Source organism: Pochonia chlamydosporia, chromosome 2 (assembly GCF_001653235.2).
Source record: "Pochonia chlamydosporia 170 chromosome 2, whole genome shotgun sequence".
Classification (NCBI taxonomy): Eukaryota; Fungi; Ascomycota; class Sordariomycetes; order Hypocreales; family Clavicipitaceae; genus Pochonia; species Pochonia chlamydosporia.
This window is the reverse complement of record NC_035791.1, coordinates 4,523,170-4,550,106: the sequence shown is the minus strand read 5'-3', so window position 1 is coordinate 4,550,106 and position 26,937 is coordinate 4,523,170. Positions and strand designations below refer to the sequence as shown.

General features: G+C 49.4%; 8 protein-coding genes across 8 annotated transcripts in view; 6 read left to right on the top strand and 2 right to left on the bottom strand.

Annotated features, from left to right (window-relative positions):
- Positions 1 to 1,959, top strand: part of VFPPC_13469 (calcium dependent mitochondrial carrier protein) — a gene marked incomplete at both ends in the record, with an annotated part of 2,692 nt that extends 733 nt beyond the window's left edge. Inside the window, 3 exons of the mRNA XM_018291245.1 lie at positions 289 to 1,091; positions 1,166 to 1,331; positions 1,407 to 1,959. Of these exons, the coding sequence (XP_018147629.1) occupies positions 289 to 1,091; positions 1,166 to 1,331; positions 1,407 to 1,959 (1,522 nt within the window). The remainder of the gene's footprint in view (positions 1 to 288; positions 1,092 to 1,165; positions 1,332 to 1,406) is intronic.
- A 2,140-nt stretch (positions 1,960 to 4,099) lies between these two features.
- On the top strand, positions 4,100 to 6,803 carry VFPPC_03447 (hypothetical protein; the record flags this gene model as incomplete). The annotated part of the gene is made up of 2 exons (XM_018282946.1): positions 4,100 to 5,125; positions 5,439 to 6,803. 2 exons carry the CDS (start codon positions 4,100 to 4,102, stop codon positions 6,801 to 6,803), a joined length of 2,391 nt encoding a protein of 796 aa, XP_018147628.1.
- Positions 6,804 to 7,842: 1,039 nt separating this feature from the next.
- On the bottom strand, positions 7,843 to 9,420 carry VFPPC_03446 (hypothetical protein; the record flags this gene model as incomplete). Its single annotated transcript, XM_018282945.1, has 1 exon — positions 7,843 to 9,420. One exon carries the CDS (start codon positions 9,418 to 9,420, stop codon positions 7,843 to 7,845), a length of 1,578 nt encoding a protein of 525 aa, XP_018147627.1.
- A 667-nt stretch (positions 9,421 to 10,087) lies between these two features.
- Positions 10,088 to 10,324, top strand: VFPPC_15655 (hypothetical protein; the record flags this gene model as incomplete). The annotated part of the gene is made up of 1 exon (XM_018293408.1): positions 10,088 to 10,324. One exon carries the CDS (start codon positions 10,088 to 10,090, stop codon positions 10,322 to 10,324), a length of 237 nt encoding a protein of 78 aa, XP_018147626.1.
- A 1,169-nt stretch (positions 10,325 to 11,493) lies between these two features.
- Positions 11,494 to 13,613, top strand: VFPPC_03445 (PP-loop family protein; the record flags this gene model as incomplete). Its single annotated transcript, XM_022428330.1, has 2 exons — positions 11,494 to 11,623; positions 11,701 to 13,613. The coding sequence occupies 2 exons, from the start codon at positions 11,494 to 11,496 to the stop codon at positions 13,611 to 13,613; spliced, it is 2,043 nt and encodes a 680-aa protein (XP_022284617.1).
- A 2,093-nt stretch (positions 13,614 to 15,706) lies between these two features.
- On the bottom strand, positions 15,707 to 17,146 carry VFPPC_03443 (L-isoaspartate O-methyltransferase; the record flags this gene model as incomplete). Its single annotated transcript, XM_018282942.1, has 2 exons — positions 15,707 to 16,335; positions 16,390 to 17,146. 2 exons carry the CDS (start codon positions 17,144 to 17,146, stop codon positions 15,707 to 15,709), a joined length of 1,386 nt encoding a protein of 461 aa, XP_018147623.1.
- A 915-nt stretch (positions 17,147 to 18,061) lies between these two features.
- On the top strand, positions 18,062 to 19,006 carry VFPPC_15654 ((2R)-phospho-3-sulfolactate synthase, ComA; the record flags this gene model as incomplete). Its single annotated transcript, XM_018293407.1, has 3 exons — positions 18,062 to 18,201; positions 18,262 to 18,379; positions 18,431 to 19,006. 3 exons carry the CDS (start codon positions 18,062 to 18,064, stop codon positions 19,004 to 19,006), a joined length of 834 nt encoding a protein of 277 aa, XP_018147622.1.
- Positions 19,007 to 23,150: 4,144 nt separating this feature from the next.
- VFPPC_03441 (hypothetical protein) lies at positions 23,151 to 23,994 on the top strand (the record flags this gene model as incomplete). Its single annotated transcript, XM_018282941.2, has 2 exons — positions 23,151 to 23,411; positions 23,506 to 23,994. The coding sequence occupies 2 exons, from the start codon at positions 23,151 to 23,153 to the stop codon at positions 23,992 to 23,994; spliced, it is 750 nt and encodes a 249-aa protein (XP_018147621.2).
- Between the last annotated feature and the right edge of the window lie 2,943 nt (positions 23,995 to 26,937).

Sequence of the window (26,937 nt, the reverse complement as noted above, 5' to 3'; positions counted from 1 at the left end):
CCCCCCCCCAAGTTTTTATTTTTCCACTTGTCGCCAAGCTCATGCGGCCATGACTGCAATTCTCGTCTGGTCGGAGGACAGAGGTCTGCTGTCATCTGCCACGATAAGAGGGTCATGTGCCGACAACAAATTTATTGGTGATGGAGTCGTGGGGCAGACATCACCCGCCATGCCATGGATTGACTCGCCCGTTTCCGTATCCTGTGTTCACTACGTTGGCAGAAGACGGAATCCAGTGACTTTGGAGAAAAACTAATCAAATGGGACAAGAGGCTGACTCGTTCACAGAAACTTTCTCTTGTTCATGCCTGCTCGTGAATATGATTCCCAACTCCAAGCCGTCCTATCCTACTACGACTCCGTCGTCAGTGTCACACCCGAGGGAGATTCTCTTGTCAGTGACGAAACTTTAGAAGGTTTAGGTACGGACGACTTATCCTCTAGCTCTCTTTTCTATTCTCTATTCGGCTCTCTAGTTAGAGTCGCTTCTCCTCTACCTCCTCCGACCGTACCACCTGCATCTCCCACAGTCCCCATCCAAGACGACGCAGCAGCAACTGCAGGCACAGACGCAGCCGCAGCATCAAAAGCAGATGCTGTGCGAGCCGTATCAAAACGCGAAAAGAATGCCGTAGCGGGTGAAGATGAAGACGGCGACAGCATTCAAAACGCAACAACAGATCGGCGACGGTTAGTCGCGACAAAATCTACACAAATAGAGCCGTCAAAATCTACGCAATCTACACAGCGAGTTGGCGATGGCACCTCAGAAGAACACATAGAAGAACAATCACAATCTTCGGCGGGAGTTGAAATAAAACCCCAAAAGAAGTTCAAACTGACAGATTTTGCTCCTGATCCAGGTTACTTCCTAGCGGGTGCCATCGCCGGCGGAGTATCACGTACGGCCACAGCGCCTCTCGACCGATTGAAGGTCTACCTGCTTGTCAACACTGCGAGTAGCTCTGAGACTGCTGTTGCCGCCATCAAGCAAGGCCGACCCGTTGCCGCGGTCAAGAATGCCTTGAGACCTATTAGTGACGCCGTGAAAGATTTGTTCCGCAATGGAGGCATGCGTAGCTTTTTTGCAGGTGAGGGATGAATCGCGAGCTTTCCTCTTACGAGATAGAGATGTGGTTGGCATACTGACTTTGCGTCTTTCTAGGTAACGGATTGAATGTGATCAAGATTATGCCTGAAACGGCCATCAAGTTCGGATCGTACGAAGCGGCCAAGCGAGCGTTGGCGAACTTTGAGGGCCATGGTGACCCCAGACATATTAACTCGTATTCAAAATTCACCGCAGGCGGTGTCGCTGGCATGATTGCACAGTACGTGTGGTGTTGACAAGAGTGTCCCCGAAAAGTCCAATATCGAACCGTACTAACCAGGGGCTTGTGTGACAGATTTTGCGTTTACCCGCTAGATACCTTAAAGTTTCGGCTGCAGTGTGAGACTGTCAAAGGTGGACTCACAGGTAGCGCCTTGGTTCGCCAAACGGCTGTCAAGATGTACGCTGATGGCGGTATCCGAGCCTGCTACCGCGGCGTGACTATGGGTCTCGTGGGCATGTTCCCGTACAGCGCGATTGACATGGGCATGTTTGAGCTGCTCAAAAAATCATATCAAACGTATTACGCGAGGTATGCCGGATGCCATGAGGAGGATGCGACGCCTGGCAACATTGCCACGGGCATCATCGGTGCGACGTCTGGCGCGATCGGTGCAACAGTTGTTTATCCACTCAATGTGGTGCGAACTCGATTACAGACGCAAGGAACCGTGATGCATCAAGCGACGTATACAGGCATCTGGGACGTTACCCAAAAGACCATTCAAAAGGAGGGATACCGTGGCCTGTATAAGGGCCTGACACCAAATCTGCTCAAGGTTGCACCTGCGCTGAGCATCACCTGGGTGGTTTATGAGAATTCAAAGTCAGTTCTCGGGTTGCACTGATGTTGACTCTGGAGGGCGGAAGAGTACGTACTCCATGACGACAAGTCAGATACGAGAAGATCAAGTCGGCAGTCATATGTGGAAAAGTGGTTCTCGAATAAATGGAACGCCACGCCGTTTGTGGAGAGATTCCTTTATCAAGAAACAAAGGCACTTTTCGTTTTGTTGGAACGCCGACAGAGCGGCAGAGGTGGGAAACTCGCCGTGTATTGGGTGGTTGTTGCAAGGCATACATTGTTAGAGGAGGACATTTTTCGGCTCATTTGTTTCTTTTGCTCCGGAAAGCGCTTTGCTGAGCGAACATTGCAACGATGCGAGAGCGCATGTTTGGCTCTTAGAGGAACAGGATATATCCAGGGATGAAACCACACGAACCCAAACACAAACACGGACAACACACGCACGCACATACACAAAACCTTGTAGAAGTCGACACTGGTTGATATCCATGAAGCATATAGGCATGATAGCAGCTTTAGCATATAAGCAGTGCAGAGTAGCACGCAATGATAATTTCATATTTTGACCGTACAAAGATGTTGGACCGGCCATGTTGGATTGTTGATTGCCCGGATGTGCAACCGGACGAAAGTGGGTACAAGTCCCGGAGGACGGGTATGCGAACCGGATCAAGGAGCGGGGAGGTTGAAATCGACGCCGGTCTTGGAAGAAGGGCAATTGGGAGCAGGTCTACACGGGACCGGTAGTGACTCTGCGAGGGTCTTGTTGACCCCGTAGATCTAATCTACATTCATTCCTTGACATCGATGTTGCAATATCATCAATGGCCTCTGATCAGCCCAGCCCTGCAGGGAAAGATGAGAATGGAGTCATTAGCGTCAGAAGTTGCGTGCGTGCTGACGAGGCTTTGGCGCTAATAATGAGAGAACGGGTACTGGGACCGAAAGAGGCAAAAATCTTGAGTGCATCCCTGGTGCGGCTGACAGGTTCAGTGCTCGCGCTTTTGGCGCCGTTTTGCTGAACGAATCGGTGGCTCGTCGTGGCAACGTGAAGCTTGGGGACTTTTGATCTGCTGTCTGGGGTTGATGGATGGACGGATAAGTTAACTTGACTGTTCCAGGTTTTCGTAACGGCGAGTCCAAAGGATGCGGGGAAGTGATGCACTGCACTTTGCTTGATTGCGAAATGTTAGCTTGTCTCAATTGGTATTCAATTGAATGCATGTATGTTTGCTGAGAGAAGTCTGGTGTTTCATTTTATTTCATGGATCATAATTGTAACCGAACCGAGGGGACCTTATCAGTGCAAGATGGAGATGGCGGGAACAAAAGGTCTCCATGTCAGAGTCACGACTTGAGATGCTCGGCCGGGGTCCGGGCGGTTGGTAAGGAAGAAACATAAGCAAGCATTGGTTTTGTATGGGTGAGTGGGGAAACAAGGCGCTTCAGATGTAGGATTTGCAGCAAAGAATCAACGAACGGCGTTAGCTATCAATGTTAGTCTGGTTTATTAGCGTGTATATCTCTATGCAGTTGGTTCATTCTTTTGTCCTGGTCTGTCGAGTGAAGCCCATTGCTTCCATGTCTGACACGAGCATTTCTTCCTCTTGCACACCATTGCCAAATCTCTGAGCTTGCAGGATTGATCCCCTCGCAGTAGCAATTTTGAAATTGAAGACTCTCTGCTGTATCATCAAGTCTGTTCTTGTCAAATCGAATTAGACAGACGCGGAGCTGATCCAATTTCATATCTACATCTCAAACTCGGCTGCAAGCAAAAGAGCGAAGTGTTGCTCTCTCTTTCTCCAATCTGGAAACCGCCAGGTCCTGAGCACCTTCCCAAACAAACCCCAGTTCCCCATTTCCCATTTCTGCACGTCAAAGTCGCCCTTTTCTCTTCACAAAACAACCAGACTTTGACCTCCCCCCGCTCAACGTCGTCAGCTTCATTCCGGCCTGACTCTTTTCCTAAACCCTTTTCTTCTTCCTGCTGCACTAGCCGGGCAGAATTACGACGACAGTTCTGCATCTTTACCCAATTGTTGCAGTCCCCAATTTCCTTTTTGTTCCACCCTCTTACAATTTTCCTCTCATAACTCTCCTGCCCGTTTGTGGAAAAAAGCTCTGAGTGGTCTGGCATTGGCCTGACCTGATCTCAGCTGCATTACACTTCTCACATCATGCCGGCTCCGTACTCTGATAACATGTACTCCGACATGGGTCAAGACGCCGCTTCGGCCGCCGGTGACGACCATGACAACCGTGACGATGCCTTGTCACCCACTGATGGCTACTTCCACGCGTCAGAGACGTCAGATGCGGCGCCATCGTCGCAGTATCCCGGTGTGTCACGGCATCAGCACCAACACCAACACTACCAACAACCACCACCACAACGCACATCTTCCAATGTACCCGTCGTGCCCAATGTCCTTGTCGAGGATCCAACCTTACGGGATGACAAGGGCGCTGCAAAGGCCAAGGAGGCCGAGGAGGAGCGCTGGATAAATAACGCCACCAGTCATGCCTCATCAGAAGCTGCCTTTACACCACAAACGGGAAGCAACATTATAACCCAAGGAACAGACGGCACTGCATCTACCTCGTCAGCTGCATACGCCGGGGATAACCATACGACATCACACACTCCGACCAGCCCTACATTCGTCACCTCGCCTACTCATCACCACCGGCGTAGTGTCGAGGAAGACGCTCCCTTACTTTACACCGGACACAGTACCCGCCTCCCCTATTCTCACACTCCTTCCGAGACAGCAACTTCAGCAACGTCAACTTCCTTAAACCATCCCAGAGCCCAGTCCCAGACGCATCATCAGAACCCTCTGGACGCGCCACCTGCCTACTCACCTTCTCCATCATCGCCTCCTTCTGGCGGTAATTCTCAAGGCTATCAAACCTTTGCACCTACCCCATCTGGTAACAACAATAACGACAACCCAGACGTCAATCAAGACACAATGGGAGTCCCCGAAGAACATCAGGCTCTGCTGCCTCGTCAGCCTCAGTCAATGGGTGGCTCACCCAATGGCCCTCCAGGTTCCAGATGGCAACGAGTTAAAAACTCCATTCACTCCCCCAATACAAGGAAGAATATTCGAACCCTCCTTGGCATTGCTGTCATCTTGTCCATTATCTTTGCTATTTTCGGTGGCATCTCCTTGAGTAGTGCTCCTCGACATCCTAAGGTGAGTAAGGGTGAATGAATACTGAATCACATCGTTTGCTCGGCACCTCCTACAATGTTTGTCGTGGGTTCACAGAGAACACGACTTGATTGCCTGCTGTTTTATGCACACAGACTATATATACCCCTCTTCACTTCATGCTATCCCAGCCTGTTGTTAACCCCTTGGCACTTGTTCATTTGTATCCCCCCTCTGCTATATATAGCCGCCGTTCCTCCCCGCCTTTCATATCCCAAACACACTCCGACACACATACGTCATATGGTACTACCTTGTCACCTCAAACACAATCTAACTCATAGTTCCCTTCCAGATCCCTAAAATCATCGACAACGACCCTGTCAAACCACCAACAATGGGCGGCGAGCGTGACTTGGAATGGAGACCAAACGGCTCCTGCAGAAACACTCCTCACAAATTTGACAAGTCTGTTACATCTTTCCAGTCCGGCAGTGGCTATACCCTGGACATTGTGCAGAGACCTGAGAGGAACACCCATGAGAGGGGCCGTCAACCTAACATTTCGGGACAACTATTTGTTATCCCATCCAAGGAATCCGATGGTAGCATTGAAATCGAAATCATTTCCAACGATGAGAGGTTAAGACCAAGTACCGATATCCACGTTGACAACGGCCGTCAGTACGTCGAAATCATTTCTCCCCGTGCCCTCGACTGGTGGGACTATCAAAGTCAGGCGCCTTGCATTCAGATGCGTGTCACCGTCTACGTCCCCCACAATGCTTATCTCGACAATCTCAACCTCGATCTCGTACACCTTGATGTTACCATTGCCGAGGGGCTTGTTATGGGTGTTTTGGACGGTCCCACCATTAAGACGGTTGTTGGTGATGTCAGAACGCCTCGTGCCAGCAACCTCGACGACGATGTTGTACCCTACTCACTGCAATCCCGACGCATTGTTATTGAGACCGTCAGCGGAGACATCAAGGGCTGGTTCCCTCTCTATGATTTGCTCCAGGTCAAGTCTGCTTCTGGCAATGTCGACGCCCAGGTTGCTCCTAAAGCTGCCGACAAGGAGTCTGCCAAAGAAGCCCAGCTAAAGGTTCACTCCATCTCTGGAGATGTCAAGCTTGAAGAGCCGCTGGCATCAACTGTGAAGAGTGGCAAGCTGGGAAAGAAGCTTCCGCCGCGTGACTACAAGGTTGAAGCTGCCACCGCTTCCGGAGATATTACTGCCGACGTTGTCATGACATCTACCGCCAAGATCGAGTCTGTTTCTGGCGACCTGTACCTCAATATACTCCCACTCATTGCCAAGGGTTCCGGAAAAACGAGCCTCAGTACTGACACCAAGAGTGGAGTCACCAACGTCAATATCTACGAGGCCGTGGCGATTGAGTTACCCGAACAGGCCAAGTCTCATCCTAAAGATATCGAAATCCGCAAGGTTGATAGCCCAGCTCTATCCAACTTCGAGACAAAGCATTCCTCCATCAGCGGCGATTTCAAGCTTCACTACCCTGCCACCTGGGCTGGCAAGTTCCGCGCCGAGACCATGTCTGGCGATATCTCTGTAACTGGCAAAGATGTCAAGATCACTCGACGAAGCCGTGGTTTCAGCAAATTTGTAGAAGGAGAAAAGGGCGAAGGAGAATCATTTATCAAGATGGGCTCCATGTCTGGCGATGTGAAGCTACTGATTGGTAAGCAGTAATGTGAAAGGCGATGACTGAGATGTGGTTTGAGATGAATGGAAAATTGGTTTTGGAATGTACCAACCGTCGCTATTGCGTTATACACGATACTGTAGCAAGCATGGGAATTGAGGAGTATTGGAGTTGGATATGAGATTAGTGTTGAATATAATGTGGACTGCTCAAAGTGTGGAGTACCTTGAATGTTGAATTGTTTTGAGCTGATGCGACAAGAGTGAAGTGTATGTAGACCGCACCTACTTGAGTTTTCTGTTGTGGGAGGACATAACGAGGCCTATCACGCCCTGCCAAAGCTCATATGGCACCAGGCATCTCTGAAATTGTATTACTAGTATACGCTATACAATTTGCACGGTTGTCCAGTGCTTCACGTCGTTAGCTATAGTGGGAGGTCATACATAAGTAGGTATTTGCCTATCCTGAGGCGAATCATCCATACTACTAGGGTGGTGGGCAAACACAGTAGGAGGCATTTGAACATGTACAAGGCATCGCATACCGCGCTATATGCTCAGACATATTGAGATGTGTTTAGACATATGGAGATGTGTTGGTGTATACTTCGCTGTGGGGAGATACTCTTTACCACCGACTGTACTTATGGCTACAGGCTGTAACACCGGATACTCCATTACATGTAAATATGCTTGATGGAAAGCTCTTTGTATTATAATCATGCATCATTTCCTATTCATATTCAGATTCATAGCTTTGCAACTTGATCCAGGCACAGCCCTCTATGTACAACTACATACATTGAAAAAGTGACATGAGTAAAACGCAGAATGTAAAAAAGAGGAAATAAATAAATAAGAAAAACAAAAACAAAAGATCCAGCCTTGAAGGGTATCCTGGTGAGTAATTATGGCGTATGTAACGGGGTGTACCGCCAGGGCAGCAAGTTACATTATTTTCATCAAGTTGACATGTGTGTCGTCGTAAAACGTTCTGGCTATCCAAATGAATAAAGAAAAGGGCAAAATCAAACAGGCAAGAAAATAACCCATAGGGTTAGATAGGCTGTCTTGGTATGTGTAATTATCCGTCCACAGGCCATGGGAGATCACGGCTCCCGACTGCCGTGCAGGTCAGATAGCTGATTCCATCTGATGTTCTACTGGAGCCAGCCATGTCTAGCTCCAGACCGCTGCCGAGAAGGGGGCGAACCAGGTCTCGTGCCATGGTCTTCATTTCATCCATGCGCTTGTCGAAGCGGCGTAGGTTATCGCGACTGTACAACTCCGGAGTTAATTTAAGAAACTTCTTGCAGTCCTCGTGGTTCAGGAATGCGTTTGAGTTGGCAGACCCAAGCGTTCGGTAGGCTCGTCCGATGGAAGTCAGGGGCGGAACTGGTGGCGGAGGAACTGGCGGGTTGTTGGCATTGCGGCTGTTGCTATGCCGGTCCGGTGATGGCTGAGGAGAGGTGTTGTCTGCAAGCCATTGTCGGAAGAGGCTAACCACCAGCCAATCCAGGTAGTTGTTTCCGGGAGTGACGCGCTCTCCTTTGGCGTTGGTCAGCGTGAGTCGGAAAAGGCGACCTTCCACTCGACTGATGATTTCCTCGAGCTCGTCTACTTTGTCCTCGATAATGTCGAGGACAATGTCAGGAAGGGCAGCACGGATGCTGCGTTCACCGACGGGCCATTGACCAACAACATGAATCAGGGCCTCCTGGAAGATGACCTTGCTTCGTGCCAAATAACCAAGGCGAAGGTACGAAATGGGGTATTTGGCGATTTGTTTCCATAATCGGGATTGAAACTGAAGCAAATGATGGTCGACTCGGGGTCCAACGACAGCCAGAGCATCGTACTGATCGGCCAAAGCCAAGAGCGACTTACACTGGACATAGGCATCTGCGACATTGATGCCATCTAGCACAGGGGGATAGTTGTAAAAGATGCGAAACAGATTATCGTAGTCGCGCATGAGATCTTCTTCTGACTGCGAGAGGCTGGGCGTTATGGCCAGGTTGGCGACGGAGCGTGAGAAAGAGACGTGGTTTGTATGTTTGGAACGTGAGCTCGATTTGGTGTTGGGCCCAGAGCCGGGACCAAATAACGACGGATACGGTGGCTGCGAATCTGCTGCTGGTGTTGACTCGTCCTTTTGCACCAGCATGGGAATATCGCCATCACCGGCACCAGGATCGAGCTCATACCGCCACCTGCGTTTTGGAGTTGTCACACCACTAACAGCAAACCGGTCCATCTCACTGCTGTCCATGGTAGTCGTCGGTTCCTCACCGATACTAGCTAGTTCATTCCCTGCGGCGAGTAACGGGCGCGCCTTGGACCACTCCATGGAGGTGCTCGCTTCAAAGAAACCGCTACATCTGGTCAAGGTATGACGATGTAAGAGGTAGCGATTCTCGGTGGCATCTGCGCCCACGCCGACGCGGATAAGAATCTCGACGTCGCCGCTGTGGGCAAAAACTGGAAACTCATTTTGAGGAACGAAGGAAGCACCGCCAGTGTGGGAACGATTGTATCGCTTCGTGCGAGAGAGCGATGGTCGCGAAACGACGGACGCGGAATACTGGTGGCCCCGACGAGAGGAGGAAGTGTTGAGAGCTGTGGTAGAGCCTGAGGGGGGCTGATCTGGTTGGGAAACCATGAGCGGCAATTGTATACTAGTATGCGAGTGTAGAATAAAGTCCAGGTGGCCAGGAAAGTCGCGCGCTTGGCGTTGTCGTGTGGTTTATCACAACATGAAGATGGTAGGTATGGTGGTGCAGATGGCGAACGTTGTTCTACAAGAAACTTTGACACGGGTTGTGGATAGCTCGACGACGGGTGTAAGAGGAAACTAGATAATGCTCGGTGGTCGCACAAATGTCTAGAATAGCGAAATAGAAATGGCGATGCGCAAAATTGACAGTGATGGATGCTGGGTTGCGAAAGACTTGTAAAGTTGCGATGCTTCAAGTGGGAGAGAAGCATCAAGCGCCAGGGATTCGCGAGCAGAGACAACAAAACATGTGAGCCCCCCCCTTCTTGAGTAGTGGAAGGCTCGCGTCCTGCGTCTGCCTCCTGGATGTGGGTGGTGTCAAGTCTGGCGTATGGTGTATAGCGACTGGGTGAGAGATGGCTCAAGACTAATGGCAGATTGCGGATGGCGGACAGTCGATTGGAGGTCAACTGGTTGGTTTGATGGGTGGCACCCGTCCGTCGTGAGAAGAGGTCTGGTCAAGTCAATTTGGTGTGAGCGGCCCCAACCGGCTTTTGACTTTTGACGTGCTTGATGGAGCTTGACGCAGGATTGACGGTCGTCCAAGGATTGAATGGCAAGGCACTCTCAACTTTGGAGTCACAACAAATGCAAACCAGCTGCACCTAAACAGGAAATGGCCCACCGATTACGGACTCTGATGCAGGAGCAGCACTACCAACAGCCGTGGGTGGCCAGAGCTCTGACAGGAAAGGTTTGCCTCGTGATGCTTGAAGAAAATAGAAGACCAGATGTTGATACCGGTAGAATGGACCGAGGAAGACAAGACATGGACAGGCATACAGAGTAGTCAAGAGTCAAGAGTCAAGACTCAAGACCATGGAGTAGACACAACCAGTCAGTGGACCATGAGCGGAGCACCTGTGGAAGGAAGGAAGGACCCGACAAAGGCTAAACACGGTAGTTTCTCATGTGGCGAGCAAATCAAATGGGAAAGAGCAACTTTGCGCCGGTTGACCATGGGGCAGGTACCAAGTTTGGATGGAGTCACGATCCCAGGAAATGGTTAGCCTCAGTGCCAGCCCGTCCGTCCATTGTGTTGGATTTGATTTTTTTCTTTCTTTGATTCTCGTCTGTTTTTTGCCACCAGCCATGAATGGGGCTTGCCATCTACTGGCCCAGAGGCCCTGTTTGACCCTGTATTCTCCTGCACGATGCATGCAAATGCCCTGTCTTCCGGGACCAATGCGTCAACTGGTGGCCAATGGATGAAGCCGCATTCGCTTGAAATGAGAGGCCTCACTAAACCACAGACGAGAATGCGACTGCCGAAGCAGAGCAGAGAATTTAAAAAAATTCAAACAAAGGGAAAAAAAAAAGCAAGCATCGACAGAAACTTTTCCATTATCTAAAACTTGTCGTCGCAGTCCATGTCGGTGAACACGATAGACTTTGCCTGCGTCATTTCCCTTGTGATGGCTTACACCTGACCTTCCTGCATGGGATCTGCCATTTTGGCATTGCCATGGCAGACACCCATGAACACACAGCCAGTCGAATACAATGAGACCCCGGTCAGAGTCCAAAGAAGGGGTGCGGTGCAGCCGAGACACACGTTGACCAAGCATGAATATTGGAGTCGCTCTGTCGCCAAATGATTCTGTGGCAAATGCAGACCTGGACTGTGATGTGACTTGACACATTTGAAGCTCTCAAGTCCTCCCATGTTTTCTTGGGGTTGAGGTCTGGTTGGAGCTGCAAGCTCCCGCATGCCACTTTCCCTTTTCGAGCGGACATCGACCCCACATCAGCAGAGGTCTGGTCCAGCTTCAACGTTTGACTTGGAGCTTTTTCTCATCGGCCAACACCAGTCCATCATCACCGCAATCTGTAGCCTTGTGGCCTTATATCCCGGGCTGGTATTTAGCACAGACTGAATGCCTTCACCCTATCAATCTGTTTGATTTCCCATACTGTATCATATTCCGCAATTGTCCCATCAAGCCAACCTGCGATGGAATGAGTGCTCCCACTCGCGTCTTTCACCATGGGGCGAAACCCATCTCCCTGGCGGAGTTTCGGGATGCTGTCGAAGCAGTGTGTCCTCCGCGCTTCCCAGCCGCTCGGTTTGCTCGATCACGGCGAGTTGGTATGTCGTCTTGTTCCGCATATCCCCCCTATTTCCCCATTGCCAAAGAAACACAGACTAACTTACTGATTTGGCAGCTCTCGCCATCAGTGGTGGGGTTGACTCCATGGCCATGGCCTTTCTTTTCTCTAGCCTCTTGAAGACTTATCGCGGCATGAAAATAGCCGATAATCCAACTGAGAGTGCTTTTGGAGTCATTATCGACCATAAATTACGGCCCGAGAGCGCACATGAAGCTGCCAGGGTGGCACAAGAGCTGAAGAAGCTTGGTCTCAAATCAATCGTAAAGCAGCTGAATTGGAAAGACTTCATTCGAAACGGCCAAGACCCAAACAGCCTATCTAACCTCGAGAGCGTTGCGCGCACAATGCGATATCGCATGCTTGGTTCGACTTGTCACTATCTCCATGCCACGAGCTTATTCTTTGCTCACCATCGAGACGACCAATACGAGACTGTCCTTATGCGCTGCATGAGTGGACACCAGTATCGTGGCCACCAAGGAATACGCGAAGCAAATGCCATTCCGGAATGTTATGATTTGTATGGTGTCTATAAAAGCGGATTATTGGATGACCAGACTTCGCGGCAACCCTATCTAAGCTTCAAACCGCCGAACAAGGAAATGAGGCGACTGAGATGGAGAATGAAGGATGATTTCGAGACAGAGCCCTGGGACCGTCCAAAGGGCCATCTCGGTATTAATGACCTGTCAGCACACTTTCCTGGACATATCACGCGGGACCTGGACCCCCGTGTGCCGTACCTGACCCCATTGAACTGCGAAGATGGCGGCATCATGATTTACCGACCACTGTTGGAATTTAGCAAGGACAGACTTATTGCCACGTGCGAGGCCAACAATGTTGAGTGGTTTGAGGACCCAACCAATGCAGATGCGACTCTAACACAGCGAAATGCCATTCGCCACATGGACCGCAGTCAACTGCCACCAGAGCTGCAGAAAGAGGCCGTACTCGACATGTCACGGGAAGCCAAGCGCCGTACGAGACTGGAAGAAGCAGAGGCACGCCGCTGGTTGCAGCGTGAAGCCGTGATTCAGGATTTTGACCCCAATGCCGGGACCCTGCTCATTGAACTCCCATCGTTTCAGTCAAAAGCTACTCGCTGGAGACGGCTATTTGCCAAGGCAAGGGATGAAGCCCGTCAACCCCATCAACGATTGATAGCGGCCATAGCCATCCGCAAATTGATCGAATTCGTCACACCAGACGTCAATGTTCCCCCGGTGGCAAACCTGGATAACGTCATTGACAGACTTTTCCCGGAGTTGGCTCCAAAACTGGACTCATCACCACCCAAGGCATTTACCATTGCCGGTGTTGTCTTTGATCCAATTGTGAGCCCGGTGTCTATCAAATGGTTCTTATCGCGCGCTCCTTATTCATCCACAAAACCTCTACCTGAAAGAAAACTTCCAGGGCATTTGAGGTATCGTATTCCATCTGTCGGCGAACCAGACGAGAAACCCAGTCGCAATTACCATTGGCGTACTTGGAAGACCCTCAAACTTTGGGATGGAAGGTACTGGATTCGCGTGAGTGCTTGCGTACCCGCACGATTTCACCTTCTACCACTCCTACCACAGCACGCAAAACCCTTTAGAAAGGCACTGCCACCGAAGCAACGCGCACGACTGGAGCAGATTCTCAAGTATTATGCTCCAGGGAAGGTTCGGTATTCTCTGCCAGCGCTGTACAGCGTTGAAGCACCACGCGGAGAGGACGACGCTGGTCGAATCTTGACGCTGCTTGCACTGCCTACTCTGGGAATCCATGTACCAGGCCTTGAGCGATGGGTTAAATATGAAGCAAGGTATAGATGGATTGATGCATCACTGCTAGGGCTGAAGAGACGGGGGACGCAAGCTCCAGTGTTGGGGTATCATCACACTTGGACGAGATCAAGGAGAATACGTAGACACAGGGCAGAGGAATGTAAGATCAGGAGGGCTCATGGTGCCATGTAGTAATATTGTATTTATATAGAGATACCCGGCAACAGGAATTGTATCATATCCGACGCCTTTATGCCATGAAGTCGAAAGGTGTGCGTACAACTGCCTAGTCGTGGTTGATGCTTTCTGACCGACCCCGATTGTCGCTGATGCTCGATATCCGAGAAGTAGTTTATACCGAAGCGCTGAACGAGCAACTTTTAGACACAGTATCCGGTGTTGGGAAACTCGCCGTGGTGCTTGCAGTGCTGACCAGCAGGGCAGCTATTTGGCTTTGTAGGATCGCAGAATTGACGCTTCTCCATTGAAGGACCGGCGGCTACAAGGCCGAGGAAGAGGGCAATAGCGAAGAAAGACTTGGTGAATTGCATGGTGGAGGTTGTTGATGGTTGTGATTCTACACAGCAGCAGGGAATTGGAGAGCAGAAGTATTTATAGAGTGATCGGTACATAGCAGTGTAGAGAATCACGGAAATGGTTCCACCAAGATGAGACGCTGGACCTGCTCCATGAGGAATAGCATCATGGTTTTACACAGAAGTTCCTCGACATGTTCTCAATATGGTATGCCGGCTTGTTGCTACCTGGCATTCAGTATCAGAGCTACCGAAGAAGCGACTGCTTTGTATGGCGCCGACATCCGAGGATCTGTGTTCCGTTGGTAGGAATATATGGCTGCTTACGTGTGATGAGATTTCGCCAAACAAGGTAGCTGTCAGATTTGATTGCTGGTCAGACGGGTGAACGCAGCAATAGAACGGCCCTGATCGTCATAGCTTCCTTGACGTGAATGTGGGGGTAAACGACTGTTGTGTAGTTGTTTCGGGTGGTTGGTAGGAGTACTGGTTGAGATGAAGGCGGAATTTAGGAATTACTTCGCAACTACTTGAAGGATTACGTCCTCCAGCGTTATAGCAAAGAGGACAACTATCTTCATAGTATGCGAGTCGTTTCAAGTATAGCAACGTACATACTCTATTGTGGGATTTCGAGCTAAATGTCCCCTTCGGAAGTTCTGGTCCAACATACAATATTAGCAACGATCAGGTCAACTTCGACCCGGGAAATAGAAACACAATCTTCCACTTAGTTTCCAATACATAGCCTGCCAACCGCAAACGCTGTATCATCCGTCAGAATAATACTGCGTCACTCATCCCCCAGCTCCCTCAAATCCGACGTCAGATTCACAGTAGTCTGTTTATCAGCTCTATTTACCGTCCGCCCTGTCACCAGATTTACCAGACCCAACCGCGCTTGCTGTCCCAGGATTCCGCGAAGAATCGAGGTCGGAGTCGACACGTGGATCTAGCATGTTTGCCATACGAGACTTGTGAGGACCGTATGTGCCTTCCGGGATTCTGGACGTCTTGGATGGTGCCGAAGTAGTTGCTTTGTTGGTCGTTGCGGGTGTGTTGGGGTTATGGCCTGGTGGATTGTCGCTTTTGGTGGCATTTGAGGATGCGTTGTTGATCTCGGTTGAGGCAGGTGAGAGCATTTTGTGATGCGGTCTAGGTGGTTTTCGGTAGATTTGGTTGAAGGCTTTGGCTGAAGTATGCGGGTACTATATCGTGATAGTTGGGTTGAGGTGAGTGACTGTCTGGCAGCTGAGTTTGATGTAAAGACTTCGTTCTAATAGGTTTGACTCGAATGAATCTTATACCTGGAGTTTCGATTGCGTCATTGATACATATGATGGCTTGGCGTTTGGGCACATCGTATATTCCTCGGTGTTTTGCCGCGTCTAGAATACATCATGGATGACGGTTCAGTGACGGTACTTTTATTTCGATTCTCGACTTTCCAGCTTGTGAGGTTGAGCAGAAAAAGTCAATTTATTGAGGCTAATAAGTTTATTATTGTCAGAGCGAGGAAACAATCGCTGATAGTTCACGATACTCGCCATGCTTTGTCAAAGCTGAGCATATCAACACCATCTCGGCAGCCAAATCAAAGATCTCAACAGCAGAAGCGAAAAGAATCACCATAATTTCATATTTCCCCAATACCAGCTACATTCCCTGTTATACAACCAGGAACCCTAGATAAAAACATAGAGCCATATCGCATCCGCCCAGCCCATCCATCACAACAGCCCCGTCACCTTACAGTCCAAAAGGCCAAGTCTCATTATACTCAACCGGTTCATCAGGCTGCCTCGCCTCAATGCTCCTCACAGCAGCCGTCTTATCAAACCACAAAAACCCATCAAACTGTTCCGGCAAAACAGCCCACGAATAATGCGACTGCCTCTCCGTGTCCGGACGGTAAATAACACCAATAAACCTCTCCAACCTCTTCCTCATCAGCTCCTTTCTCAGAATCTCATTACACCTCCCCTGCCTCAGATCCAGAGCAAAGTTGCCTATGCCAACAGCATGCATCAACTCCTCGTAGCTGTTCGGCAAGCCTGGCTGCACTTTCATGGTTCTCACATCGCCGCCCCAGCGTTTCGCGGCAGCGACTGTGCCGGTATGAGTCCCGCAGCCGATACTCAGACATTCACTTCCGAATCGTTCCTTGCATAGTTGACCGATGTTGATTTCGCGCCGTGATCGTCCCATGCTGGTTGCTCGGGCGTCGCCGATGTGACTGTTGTGTGCCCATACTATGGCTTTGGACGTGCTTCCACGGTGTTTGAGAATGCGTCCAAGGCTGTCTACCATGTGTGAGTCTCGAAGATTCCAGGATTCATCTCGTCCGTAGTACATGGCTTTATAGTAGCGTTCGGCATCTTCGAAGGAGTCAGCATTTCGTAGCTCAGTTTCAGCAAAACAGCATCACTTACCAGCTACAACTCTGGCATTCTGCTCACCACCATGATATTCATCCCCGTCCCAAAAGACAGATGAATATTGCACCCTCTTCTTCAAAAGATCCGCCAACATCATGATCACCTCCTTCTCATACCCTTCAAACCCCGTCGTAACAGCTTCCAAACCGTACTCGTGCGGCTCCTCCGCCCACATCATGAGGTCATCGTACCTAGTTCTCGCTACCTCAGCCATATCCGAGTCAACCAAGTCGAGATACTCGATAACCGCATTCATAGAACCCCGTAGCGAGTATAAATCCAATCCATAAAACCCCACGCCATCATGACTATCCACACCCTTGTTGTGACGCCTAAGCCACTCCACGAATTCTTGAACCTCCAAGTTTCGCCACATCCATGTTGGAAATCGTAGAAACGGCTTCTCTCCTCCGTCCTTTGTCGCGTCGGTCGCTGAAATGCCCGCTTCTTTATCGACTGGTGGTCTGCGCCGCACATATCTATCCACTACTTCGGCGTCTGGCCAGTCCCCTTCGATGGCTACAATGTTGAAACCATGGTGTTGTATCATGTACTTTGTCAACTCTGCGCGCGCGGCGTAGAATTCGGATGTTCCGTGTGATGCGTCGCCTATTAGTAGCACTTTGCAGTTTCCAAAGTCGTCGAAGACCCTGGTGTATGCATCGCTGTCTTGGACGGAATCGAAGGGCGTCACATGGGTGGATAGTAGTGACTGGAGTGAGTCCGTATCCTGGCTGAGAGAGGTCGGCATCTCGTAATGTCCAAGGTGGTTGTTTCGATGAATAGCACTTTGGATGAAGTTGTTGTGTATATTGGGCGTTGGGATACTTTTAGTTCTATAGCTTGGTCTTGATCGAGATATAAGCGAGACCAAATACTTCATTATTACGTCAACGAAGTGAAAGCATCGATGGAGGATCTAATGGAGGATATAATACTGCCTTGAGGCTGCTATGGGTGTACTTGGTTGGTACCCAGCCAGTCAGGCATAACACCTTGATGCAGTTGCAACTACCTTCATTATTTCAATATAAACATTTATGGGAATTCTCCTGTTCAAAGAATTTGTGTGCGCGCAAGTCCTTCACGGAGTTGATTGTTGAAGTTGACCCAGGTGGCGATGCATGACGCTTTGCCATCAAGATTGCCACTTACTGTAACTGAGCCGATGAGCCGAGAATACCGAATGAGACTAGCAGCTCAATTATTCCTCAAGGTCCTGGCGTCAACGGGAGCTGGGATTTAGTTTCATCAATGAAGATCAGATAACGTCTATGGGATACCCGGTTTTCCTGTTGCCGTCCGTACCTAAGCCAATGACAAGCTGGAGCGTGTTTGACGTCGTTCTGACGTTGACGCCGAAATAACTGAGAGTACCTATGAGATCTATAATAAATGATGGAACTCACCGCTGACATTGCAAGACTCTCAATCGTCTAAGAAATAAACACCTTTCAGCCTAGAGTGACAGTATCCTGCTCGAGACTCCCGCCACGAATCACTCGAAATGTTGTCCCGGTCAGTGTTGCGATGTTCTAGAACATCGGTTGGAAGATCGCCCGTTGGCACTGGACTGGCTCTTCAGAGCGGCAAGTTGGGAGTGAATTCATGCAAATCATTCTCATCCACCAGAGAAATTAGCTCGCAGAATACGAAACAAAAAATCATGCTGGAAGATCCCAAAGGTTTCGGCTTCATACGACACAACGCCCGCCCACCAAAGCCTCGAAAAACTGGTGTCACTGAAATCCGAGGCCCGTACTACTCCGTGATGGGGAAACGGTATCTCCAAGATATTTTTGACACGTAAGTATTTAAAACACTGCCCCTGGTATCGTCAAACCGACAGTCACTGAGTTACTGCAGAATGGCACACCATGTCGATGGCGTCAAATTTGCGGGAGGTTCATTTTCGCTCTTCCCCGAAGATAAACTGCGAGAGTTGATCCAATTAGCTCACGAAAATGGCGCCTACGTCTCAACTGTGAGATTGCACTCTCCCATCGTCAAAGAATGAGCTAACATGTCAACGCAGGGAGGTTGGATTGAGCATGTTCTTACTCAGTCAGATCCCACGGCCGCGGTTGATAAGTATCTCAAAAAGTGTAAGGACGTTGGATTCGATGTAGTTGAAATATCGACTGGGTTTCTTTCTCTACCGCAAGATGATTGGCTTCGCTTGGTTGAAAAGGTCCATGAGGCAGGCTTGATCGCCAAGCCAGAGTGCGGTATACAATTCGGCGCGGGGGGCGACACCAAGGCCTCTGAGCTTGAGGCTCTGGGACTATCGGACCCATCCAAAATCATCAACGCGGGCAAGAGGTTTGTTGATGCGGGTGTCGAACGCATCATGATTGAGAGCGAGGGCATCACTGAGAACGTCACCAAGTGGAGAACCGATGTGATACAGCAGATCCTCCGTGAGCTTCCTGCGGAGAAGGTCATGTTTGAGGCGGCAGAGCCGGCCGTGTTTAATTGGTATATCCGGGAATTCGGGGCCGATGTGAATCTCTTTGTTGATCACTCGCAGATTGTGCAGCTGAGTTGCTTGCGGGAGGGTATTTGGGGCATGGCGGACACGTTTGGGAAAATTACTACATACAGGCCGTAATTAAATACGGGTATAAGTAATTGTCTTTGTAGGAACTGTATTTGAGTAAGTTTGAATGTCAACGGGGCTGGAAACTTGTGACTCTAAGGACTCTAAGGACTCGGAGTGACTGGTCATTGACGCAACTCAAATTGCTTGGCTTTATGCGACAATGTATGGCAACTGTCTCTCAGAATTCATTGGAAAAGAAAATTGATATATATGTACATTACTTGCCTGAAATCGAATTGCTCTTCTTTCTCACCAATGGAAGATGCGTTGCGAAGTCTACCGTTGGGTGGATTTATGTCAGTCCTTTGATCGTGAGACACAACCATGACACATCCTATGTAAGCCTACTACTAATATCAGCCAGCCTGATGACACTGGAATGAATTCCTTAAACCAATACGCTCGGGACGCACGCCCCGTGGATGTGAGTCTTGCGATTTGATGCCTTGTGCTATGTCCTGGCGGATATGGTCCTGGCTGACAAAGCGACATAGCTGTCAAGCTGAATGCAGTGATAAGGATTTCAAGAGTGCGCATTCATATACGGACAAAGGGCAGTAGACAGATATGACGATTAACCCGGAGAGAAACTGTACTTACCTCTCTATGAGACAGGTGGCACACGCATGGAATGTCAAAAAGTCTGTCGCATATGACTATACATAAGCATAAAAACGAAACCAAGTAGCATTAAGCATTTGATGTTACACAGCATCAACGGTCTTCTTCCAACTGACCTATATCGAACGTGGACAAAGACACCAGTTGACCTCTGGTGACTTGTCATGGATTTATGATCCACTTGCTGGTTTCGATGGCCAACGTCAACGACGATGATTGATCACGATCTCACTATACGACAGGAACAGTATTAATGTCACTATTCGAGTATTTTAGCCTCATCAAAGAATGAGTACGTTATTAGACTTTCCCACTAGGAACAGTAGCAGCCCGGCGATTTAGAATGGTTCCTTTGTCTACAACATGTACTGTGCATTGCATTAAAATGCGTAGACCAAGCATCTAGAGTTTCCAATCTCCGCGACTTTGGCAAGAAGCAACATGCTATAAATGAATGTTACTACCGCAAAATTATGCCATCACATCTGGCTTTGATGCTCTTTGATGCACCATTCCGTGCTATGCGCGATCCTTTGCCAGCGTCCCTCTGTCCGGGCAGCTTCAAATCTTCATTACTGCATCTACACGTCTGTGCTTTCCTCCGTAAACTTAAAAAGCTATTTGGCATAGACCGATAACTGCCACAACACGGCTCGGCCCGCAAAGTTCATGTGTCATGATACGCGTATACTAGTTCAGAGGACAACTATCGCATTTGTAATGCTAATCTATCATTTAGTCGTCACAATTTGTTTCGTATGCAACGGCTGTCTTGGTTACGAGCAGCAGTGTCGTACAAGGAAGCCACAGAGTTCGTATTTATTACTATATAAAGAGTCTTCTGGCCTCATGCTCCTGAGTTATTTTGACAACCCACTAAGAGCTTTGTTATAATCCTATCTAGTACACTCTATTGCGCAAGTTACGCTACAATTATCTCTTCAGAATTAAGAAAGACGCTATGAAGGCCTCTGCATTTCTCCTCCCAATTGGACTAGTCTCTGCTGCCGCCCTCGAAGGCAGGGTACCCCAAGACCGCGATGCCCAAATCAAGTCTCTCCAAGACCATAAAATTAAAGTGGAGAACGGCTTAAGGACATTTGCTGATGCTATCTCAAGAGCTAACCCGGATGCTTGCTGCCCTGCTACTCCCTGCTTTGTTGGGTGCTTCACGGGGGGGAATTGGGCAGTAAGTTTCTACAAATCTGAGTGATGGTGAAATACTATCTTCTACTGGCATGCTAATCTAACCGCCAACTCTAGTTTTGTTGTTAATAGGGCAGCTATAAGGGCTTTAGCAATACTGTATGGTCGTTGTATGGAGTTCTCCACTGGAGTTTAAGCTCGGCCGACCAAGAGTGGTTCCCTTTCTTTCTATTCTGATATGTGCTTTGCGTATTTCAGGATGGAGACGCATATTATGCTAGTTAGTGGCTTAGATAAGCTATTTCGGTGATAATAAAAAGCCACGGCTTTATAGGCACGGTACTATCAATCTAGGGCCGTAGCTCACGGTCTAGATGGTTCATCGCCACTTTGTCGTACAGTGACGTGTCCCGTAATCCAAGAGTCAAAATGTGCTCTGGCGTAATGAGCACGAGCAAGGAGGAAACAACACCCTACCATCACCTTTACTTGTAACAACACAAATACAAAGCTTGGACAGCATCACAACGTGTCTATGTGAAACCAGCGAAGTCCTGGCGTTAGGGCTGGCCCCGACCTCGACCTAGTTCTCTTCAATTTGCTTTGCTTTCGTCCTTTTCTGGTAACTGATAAAGGCCTAGGTAATAAGGGTGACATGAAATCACAATGGTTTGAACAACATACCTGGCGATAGCATAGTTCATCTGTCTGGCATGGTTCCTGTTTCTGACGGCACGAGCAGCATGGGTGGTGACCAGGGCCAGCTGTCTGATTCTGACATCGGGAGTGATTGGGAAATCGATTGATCATTCAGGGACCCCCGTACTTCCGAAGCTGGCTTCCAAGGCTGCCGAGCGCAATATCGTTGCGTCAACACCACGGCATGTAGCCCGGTTGCCGCATATATACCGTGGATTGATGGCATAGCGCAGAACACCATGCACGGGCCGTGGCTCGGCTGGTAAAGGAACATTGGAATGATTGGAGAACATTGAAAAGGGGAAGAGTGATACCCCCAGCCCGCTTCGTGGACAGGACCAGTTGACTGCATCACATGTTGTTGCTGGGGCCAAGCCACTGCATCTCCCCATGCAGCTCCTGCTAATCCGCATAGTGATTTTACGATAAGTCAAAATAACTACGTCAGATGCAGGCCGCTGCATGAGCCACAGGTGTGGTGCCTAGGTATGCACGCATCACACTCCGGAGTTCTCCTTCGTACGTTACAGCTCCCGCGAATACCTTCTACCTTGCATTCAAGTTGACAACAGCCGACATTGCATATTCACCAAATCGGGATGGGCTGTGGCAAACCAGAGACAACAGTGGCGAGCTAGATAATACTTGACATCTTCATATACTCCGTAAGGATGTCACTGTTCTGCAGTCCTCATGCAGCACCGCCTGTTCGTGGTGATTCCAGAGCTTGTCCGGCCGTGCGGCATTGGCAGACACACTTCGTTGTGAGGGCTGTCTTACAAGAGCCGTGTGGCTGAGTCGTTGTTACACATGTAGCCATCATTAATGTTGTCGCGTACTTCGTAATGCAGTTTTAATCCCTTCTGCTTCGTATCAATGCTGCTGTTGGCTGGTAATTGTGTCTTGTTGATCGAGGAAAAGTTGATCGAGGAGAAATCCAACCGCTCCATCTTGCTGCAATCTAGTAGCCGGATTTACTTGCTTCAATGTTCTTCCTGCCCTACATGTATATGTGGCCCTCATGCTTGCCAACCAGCTTGACGTCAGCGTCCTTTGCGGCGGCCACTTGTGGCACCAAGCTATCGACAGCCAAGATAATGACAAAAGAAAGGCAAAGGAAGTTCGAGGAAGTTCGAGACCCCAAGATGCTCGACGGGCTGGGCAGCCTGGTGAACGTCCCCCTGGTATGGCTGGCTTGGCCGTAACCCACGGCCACTCAATACACCGTTACCCCAGAGCGCGGCTGCGATTGATAACGATTGATAGGACCGGGTAGCGGTGGCGTCATGTTACATATGTGCTCAAGTAGAGTTTAAAACTTAGCCTGCCGTGATAGGCGCTAGATTGGGGGAGGAGTGCATGCGCTTGGGAACGCCGAAAGAAAGCCCTATTCTCTACGGGGTGTACTTCGTACGTATAGAGGCAGTTTCATACTCTCTATTTGCTCGCATGGCAGCGCGTCTCTACGGCCGGGCGAATTTGATAACGCCCTTGTATCCTTGGAGAGCATTACTCGTGCTTCTTCGTGGAGTCTAATCCAGGGATATTATTAGATAATTACAATTTAGACAATGTTTTTCAGGTAGGTATAAATGAGTTGATAGCGTTCACTCCTACAGCCGTTTGATAAATTCCATGTCTCTTCTATCGGGATCGATTACTGTTCGGAACTGCCTGTTCAAAGACCATGGCACAAAGTACAACTACTGATGCACCAGCCTACTTCGAAACAGGCCCTGGAATTCGTACTACTATTGGGCTCTTTAACGTTCTTACTGGCCTTATGGTTGCTGGCATCACGGGTGGGTTTACGACTATCCTCCTAGTGCCTATTATCGCCTCTGCTGCGTGTGCTCTAGCCCAGGGTCTATTTTATACTACTGCGTATACCAACTACCCAGCTACTAATAAGGCAGTCGCTAACGTGTTCGCCAATCTTGGGTGGGCGGTAAGTGCAATTTGCTTCTACTCCTCTCCATCTCTATCCCTATCCTAGCTCTAGTTAATCCGATTAACGTAATAATCTTAGCTTACTTTAATAGACTCATGAAGCTGGACTTGCCTTTTATGGCTATCTAATCCTAACCCCTATTCTCTACGGTCACAAGCGTATAGTATTCTTAACGCTTTTCTGGACGCTTATGCTTATCGCTATAGCGATTCGCCTTGTGGCCAATGTAGTCGAGCCGCTCTTTATTCTTGGCCTTTTCGCTCAGGCCAATTATGAGATTGTCGTCGCCTGCAATGCTAGGATCTCCTTTGCGACTATCGCATTAGCTGAATGCGTGACCGCCCCATTCTTACTTGAGACATTTCGCTCGACCTACGAATCTTTACTATCCGCGCTGAGAAGCGGTAAACTATACCGCTACCTTATGCGTAGTACACAGATCCGCCTCACTGCCCTCACTCTTATTAGCATGTGTCGCGCTATAACCGCCTCGCTTCCCGGAAAGTGGTCCAGGGGTAATTGGGGGTGGCCGCCCAGCTTGATGAATTCACATATACGTTATCAGTTCTATTTCCGATAGTTGTGTTGCAAGTTCACCCTCCCTCTTTTAAATTTACTACACCTTAATAATCGCTGGGGTCTGTTAATACGGAGACATTATGAAACAGCATCGATATTCTTACCTCGCGCCTTATATCCGCTGAGGAGAGCAACAAAAGAAGCAATGGCCTCGGGCGCTCCAATGATGCATCACTCGCCTAACACGGCGCGTTCTAGGAAGGCATTTCTGTGATCGGGAGAGCAGTGAGGGTGCAAGTTAGAGCAACAGTGGTGGCCAAAACCAGCATGTCTTGGTAGATTTCCACAACCAAGGTGTCAAGATCAAGTCGCTCATTCCAAGCAAACGCAGTATGGTATTGCCTACGAGGCAACAACAATTATCATACTGTCTAAAGTATTTAGTATTCGTATAATTCCACTCTTTTTTGTAGGAAATTAAGAGTCTTTCATCTTGTCCTAGAAAAGTCATAGATACCCGTGGGATTCCCGTGGGTACCTATTTTTACACCCTAGCCAGGATCACCTACAAGGTCTATCATGGTATCACCTATTACCGTTCCTGTAATACTGCCGAGTTAAATGTCGCATAAATCGCTTCAGCCGACATGATTTAATTTGTGCTTCCTTTTCAGCATGCAAGCTGGCCCATTGCCACCAAATCCAGCACCGCCACCATACTCGAGCCTGTCAAAATGCCTGGCCGCACCGCGCTTTGCAAGGTTAACCGAAATATGGTGCCGAGCCGCAGCCAATTATTTTCGGCACGCCTTGTTGAAATGGAAGCCGGTGGCAACTGTCTTACATCCAAAGAAGTGAGGCGACTTGTGTGACGGAAATCCTTGTGGTGCCTCGATGGGGAGCCGTGGCCGGGGGTGTCATCTACAAAACAGCATTCCCCTGAGCAAGGTTTTCGCTTTGCAAGATTCCACAGCTCAATTCTTGCCGAGTCGAAAGCAAAATACTTGTTGAAACGTATTGCGAGCATAACGCTAAGATACAAAATGGTCAATCTCGAGTATCGTGAGAAAAGAAATCCCCGCTTAAAATAACTAGTCGAGGCTCCTGCCGACGGCCGCGCCTTCCTCTTCCTGCACAATCTACTTGACCGTTACCGCTCTTTCCCACTTCTCCTGTCGTTCTTCCCGTAATCGAGCCCCGTCTGCCTTGGAAAGGTCATGTGCACCGTCCTTGACAGTGGCGGAGAAAATTACACAAAGGAATCGAAACCGCCAGATTTCTTTCTCGCCATCCTGACGCTGACAAGCTGCAGACCAGGTGAGTTGACCGACACTTACACACTGGCCCTCTCATGTTTCCGCCCTCAGATAGACGTGGCAACGGTCCCCTGCTAACTCTCATCGGAAGCCCAACCAGATCGAAGAAAGTTTCAACATAAGGAAAGTCAACTACTGAAGAATCAAATTCATTTCCCGAACAATGACAGCCCAAGTCTCGCCGAATTCTGCATACTTCGTCTCCCTTCAAAGCCGGTATGCCAGACCCATGGAGCTCGCCCAGCCTGGGCATTATTGCACGCCTCACTTTCGGCGCCAGATTTGGCTGGGGGTGCCCGACCTCACCAACTTGCACTCGCAATTTGTGGGACCTTGCAGCATGGACATGGTCTCTCACCCACACAAAGAAACTTTGGCAACATTGACTTCTTCTGACCAATTCATACATTTTGCCGAGCGTGAATTCGGGTGCACCCGTTCTTGGTGGGGCTTGGGACTCGGGACCGAACAGATTGGGCGGCTGCATGAGCTCCGATTGTGTCCCACAGCAAGAAGCGACAACCTCAATCGAGTATAAGTGAAAAACCAACCACCAACCAGTCGACCATAAGTATAAATCCGATCTGACACCAGCGACCTTGTTGACTGGCTTGTTGCCACACTGCACCACATGGAAGCAACATCAATCACCATTGAGTCATCCGCTACAGTGGTGTCTTCCCAACATTGTCTAACGCCGGCGGCGGCTTGTCCTGGCTCGCTCCTCCACAACCATGTCGCGCTGTGCCGCACGTCGGGGGGCATGGCCGAACATATTGCGATTGGGTAATTCCCCCCGTTGCGTTTGCCTTTGAAAAGTTGCCTCGTCAATCAAACCATGATCATGTATATGGTCAAGGAAGTGGAAATCCGGTCGAATGTCTACACCAGTCTGTCCATTCATAAAATGACCAGCGATATGATACATTCTCTGACGGAAACACTCCATTTTATCCTCTGTTAGACTCGACATAGGTCTGAAGTGGGCCTCGGTGCCGTCACAAAACCAGCAGATGCTGTACATTGGCAAATGTCCACGCAGATGGTCTTTGATTATATGATCGATCCATAGGTTTACGTCCTCCAAGGAGAAGTTCGCATAGCAGTAGGAATACTGCCTGAATTCGCATGGTAACCAGCGCACAACCTCATCAGACACCATGGGACGCTGCCGTCCTGCAGGTTCCGGGCCGTACAACGGCGGAGCGGTAGTTGCAATTGAATATTCCGAGTAGGTATCGGAGGTATCAAAGGTTTGGCTCATGCTTGTTGCGCTGGTGGCCAACGATGGAGAACGTTCGTGGCGAGACATTCTGACACCTTGCGGCTCTTGTATGACCAGACTTGAGGCATAAGTAAACCCACGCGGCCAGTCTTGGTCATCAGGCCCTAGAGACTGACGGCCATCTCGGTTTGCTTCTACTTGGCCCAACAACCGATGAATATCCTGCTCCAAGCTCATTATTCGGATTCGGCTGCGGCCCGTACCGTTGGGTGGAAATTAATGGCGGGGTATGCGGCAACGAAACGGACGCTGGCTATAATGCCCACCAAAAGGAATGAAGACGACGGGATATGATGGTTGAGAGTCGAAGGTCGGAGGACTCTGCTATTCACGGGGGCCTTCCAGTGAAATATGAAGTCGGCGGTGTCTTGATGGTTGCGTGGTTGGGTTTCGCTGGCTGTCT